This window comes from Alexandromys fortis, unplaced genomic scaffold, assembly GCF_014885135.2.
Source record: "Alexandromys fortis isolate MF-2015 unplaced genomic scaffold, M_Fortis_MF-2015_v1.1 scaffold_92, whole genome shotgun sequence".
Taxonomy (NCBI): Eukaryota; Metazoa; Chordata; class Mammalia; order Rodentia; family Cricetidae; genus Alexandromys; species Alexandromys fortis.
In genome coordinates this window covers 5,512,932-5,516,206 of record NW_026067972.1, presented here as the reverse complement: position 1 = coordinate 5,516,206, position 3,275 = coordinate 5,512,932, and the positions used below count along the sequence as shown (strand labels likewise).

Here is a 3,275-nt window from a genome sequence, read left to right as displayed (position 1 = left end):
AAAAAAACCCTCGCGTGGCCTTCTGTGGCGTGCATGCTTTTACCAGGGCCAGGTATGTATTTCTGTTCGGGGCAGTTTCCTGGAAAAGACACCTTCTGAGCAGGCCTCCTTCCCCATTCCCGCTGGGCTAGCTTAGCCTGTGCAGTGCTGAGATGGGTGACCTGGAGACCAAACGGTCCCTGAGATAAGTTTCCAAAGCTCTCCTCCACTACCTCAATAAAACCCTCTCGGAGCACAGAGACCCCCACCCCGGCAGGAGTCTTTCTCCCTCCGGCTCCCCAAATCAGCTTCCCAGGGCACCAAGCTCCCAAGGCTGCTCCCGTTTCTCCTTCCCACCCCTCCTGATCAGCCCCAAATGGGTTAGCTACCCGGGTGGGTGTGCCAGGGAACAGGCCCCAGCCCCCTCCTCCCAACCACTCTAGTTCTCAGGGGGTAGGGACTCTGCCTCCTCCCAGCCCCCTCAGCCAGCGGCCCGCGCCAGCTCCAGGGTGGCCCTGGTTCCCAGCCAAGACACGACTCGAGCTGGCTTTTGTGACCTTGGGCAAGTCACTTCCCCCGGTAAGCCTCAGTTTCCTCCCCGGCCGAACCGATTCCTCCCGAGGTCCTGCCCTGCCCACCCCGCAGGAGGGGGCTGCCCAGCGGGTGCGGAAACGCTTTGTGAGGCGCTCAGCCCCGCAGAGGTGCGGGGCTCCCGGGGGCTCCCGGGCTGGACAAAGCTGTGGCGGCAAAGGCTCCTCCCTCTCCGCGGGACCCCTGCCCCGGGCTGACCCTCGCCCCTCCCCGCCCCGGCCCGCCCCGCCCCGCCGGCGGACCCCGTACCTGCTCCGGACGCTCTGCCGCAGGCGCCGCCACCCTGCGTCCCGGTCCGAAGAGGCCCGTGGCCCGGAGGGCTAAGGCGGCCGGCGGCGGCAGGCTCGGGCCGGGGCGGCGGCGGTGGTGGCGGGGGGCGCGGGCGGCGCGGGGGCCCGAGCTCGGCGGGGCCCGGCCTGGGAGACGACGGCCGAGGCTGGAAGTGCGCGGCGGCGGCAGCGGCAGCTGAGGCGGCAGCGACCGCGACCGCGGCGGCGGCGCTTCCGCTCATGGCGGGGCCGCGGGCAGCAGCTCGGGCTGCGACTCGACTCCGGCACGGCGGGCGCTGGCTGGGCCCGGGCCGGCGGCGAAGGAGGCTGTGGCGGCGACGGAGGCGGCTCCCGGCGGGCCAGAAGGCGGAGCCCGGCCGCGGCGGAGGGGGCGGGGACGCCGGGGGGCGGGGAGGCCGCGCCGCGCCTCCAATGAGCGCCAGACTCCGGGCCGCGGCTCCCGGGCGGCGTCCAGAGGGGGATCCTCGGCCGCCGCGGCCCTCCCAGGCGGGGTGCCCCCGACCGAAGCCCTCCGCACGGGCACCCCCCTACCGCGCGCCGCCCCGCCTCCGGCCCGCCCCCGGGGCGCGGCCGCGAGCCTCAGGGCCCAGGCCGCTCGCTGCGCAGGCCCTGCCGCTCCGCCGCCTCGGGCGGTGTCTGCTCCAGGGAGCGTGCCCGGGTCCGCCCAGGGTAGCCTCAGCCCGCCCGGCGTTCCACGGCCTGTGCTGCCCCGGCCTGCTTCCTGCTGCTGCCCCCGGCACGTCGGTCCTCCCTCTCAGCTGTTTCCTCAAAGTTTGTGCTTTTGAGACACTTAGGAAAGAAACTCTCCCTTCGCTTCTGAGGCTGATTGGTGACAGATGAGTCTCCGCGGACCCCCAGAGGACCGCAGAAGCGGAGACCGAAGAGTTAGAGATGAGCGCCCTTTCCTGGGTCCTGGAGACCCATTTTGAATTCTCAGCAAAACCCAGTCGGGCTCAGCCCTGGCCTTCACCCCCATCTCTGACTTTCTCTTCCTCTTTCTCACTTTAAATGCCCTTGTTGGTAAAGCCCTGGCAGGAAGCCGTCCAGGCAACTGGGCCTAATCTCAGAAGAGGGAGAGGCTGTGAGTGAGGAAACACTTGGGGCTTGGCTGTACTGAAGGCTTTCCTATTATTTGGGGAAGATTTCTGCGGATTCAGAATCTCCCCTTCCGCCCCCGCTCACGCCTTCCCACCCCCCACCGCCCGCTTGTCCTCTATTTCTCAAAAGTGATGTTGGCGAATGAACCTATTTCCTTTCCATCCTTCTCTGGCCCTCGTTATCCGTGGAAGAGCAAAATAAACTCAACCATGTGCTGAGTGCCTCCAAGTACAGGCATGTGGGTAAGAGTGCAGCTAAACTGCTGGCTAGATTGTTTTAGTAAAATACTTGCAAAGCAAGGCAGGGAAGGCAAATAGGGCGATCTTTGGCCACTGGAGTTGAAAAGAGGCAGTTCAACTCCACCTTGGCACTACTAGATGATGCATTGTTTTTCATCTCTCTGGTCATTAGCAACGCTCTGAAATGGAGAAACGCTGACAATAAAGACGTTGTCCAGGCCGTCAAAGAGCTTGCAATCTTGGAGGTCAGAGAGTCTTAGAACTCAAGAGCGAAAGCTGCCTCAGACCTCTGAATCACCTCCACAAGGTCGTTCTTGGCACGTGAGAAATCTGGGGCCAAATTCCTGAGCTACACCAAACCTGTCTCAAAACACAAAACTCTTAGAATGAGAATTTCACCAGGAAGGGAGGGTTGGGGAAGGCTGTACTGGAACACAGATTACCTTTGAAAAAAGGACCTGAATTTCATCCTTGAATTTCTCGTCACAGGAGAGTCAGGTAATGTATTTTTCAGGCTGGGCCCTCCATCCTAATGCCTGCTGAAGAACACCTGTAAGCCGCTGTTCAGAGGCATCTTTTTTTTTTTGTTTTTGTTTTTGTTTTCGAGACAGGGTTTCTCTATGGTTTTGGAGCCTGTCCTGGAACTAGCTCTTGTAGACCAGGCTGGTCTCGAACTCACAGAGATCCGCCTGCCTCTGCCTCCCGAGTGCTGGGATTAAAGGCGTGCGCCACCACCGCCCGGCCACAGCCATCTTTCCTCTGATGAGTCTCAGCAGTCTTGAGCAAAGTTTAGTCTCTTTTTTATTCCCAGACTCCACACCCCAGTTTCAGCTCTTACAAGTCGAAATTAGAGCAAACACCTTAGCTGGCAGCCCTAAAAGAAAAGGGACAGACTGGTAGTTTAATCTAGTCCGTCCAAAGAGCCCATCAAAAGATGCTTTGAGACTAGGAAGACATAAGGGAGAGGGGCCAGCAAGGCCCCAAGTCACATCACGATGCCCCCCTAAGACAAGCAAATGAAATCACTGGCCAGGTCCTGTCTGCTGTGGCCCTCATCACTTCTGTTTCCATCCTCCAA

At 61.5% G+C, this 3,275-nt stretch overlaps 1 protein-coding gene across 1 annotated transcript in view; it reads right to left on the bottom strand.

Moving 5' to 3' along the window:
• Rnf38 (ring finger protein 38) overlaps positions 1-1,300 on the bottom strand; it is a 106,747-nt gene extending 105,447 nt beyond the window's left edge. Inside the window, exon 1 of the mRNA XM_050155906.1 lies at positions 820-1,300. Coding sequence (XP_050011863.1) covers positions 820-1,081 — 262 coding nt within the window. The 5' untranslated portion in view covers positions 1,082-1,300. The remainder of the gene's footprint in view (positions 1-819) is intronic.
• Between the last annotated feature and the right edge of the window lie 1,975 nt (positions 1,301-3,275).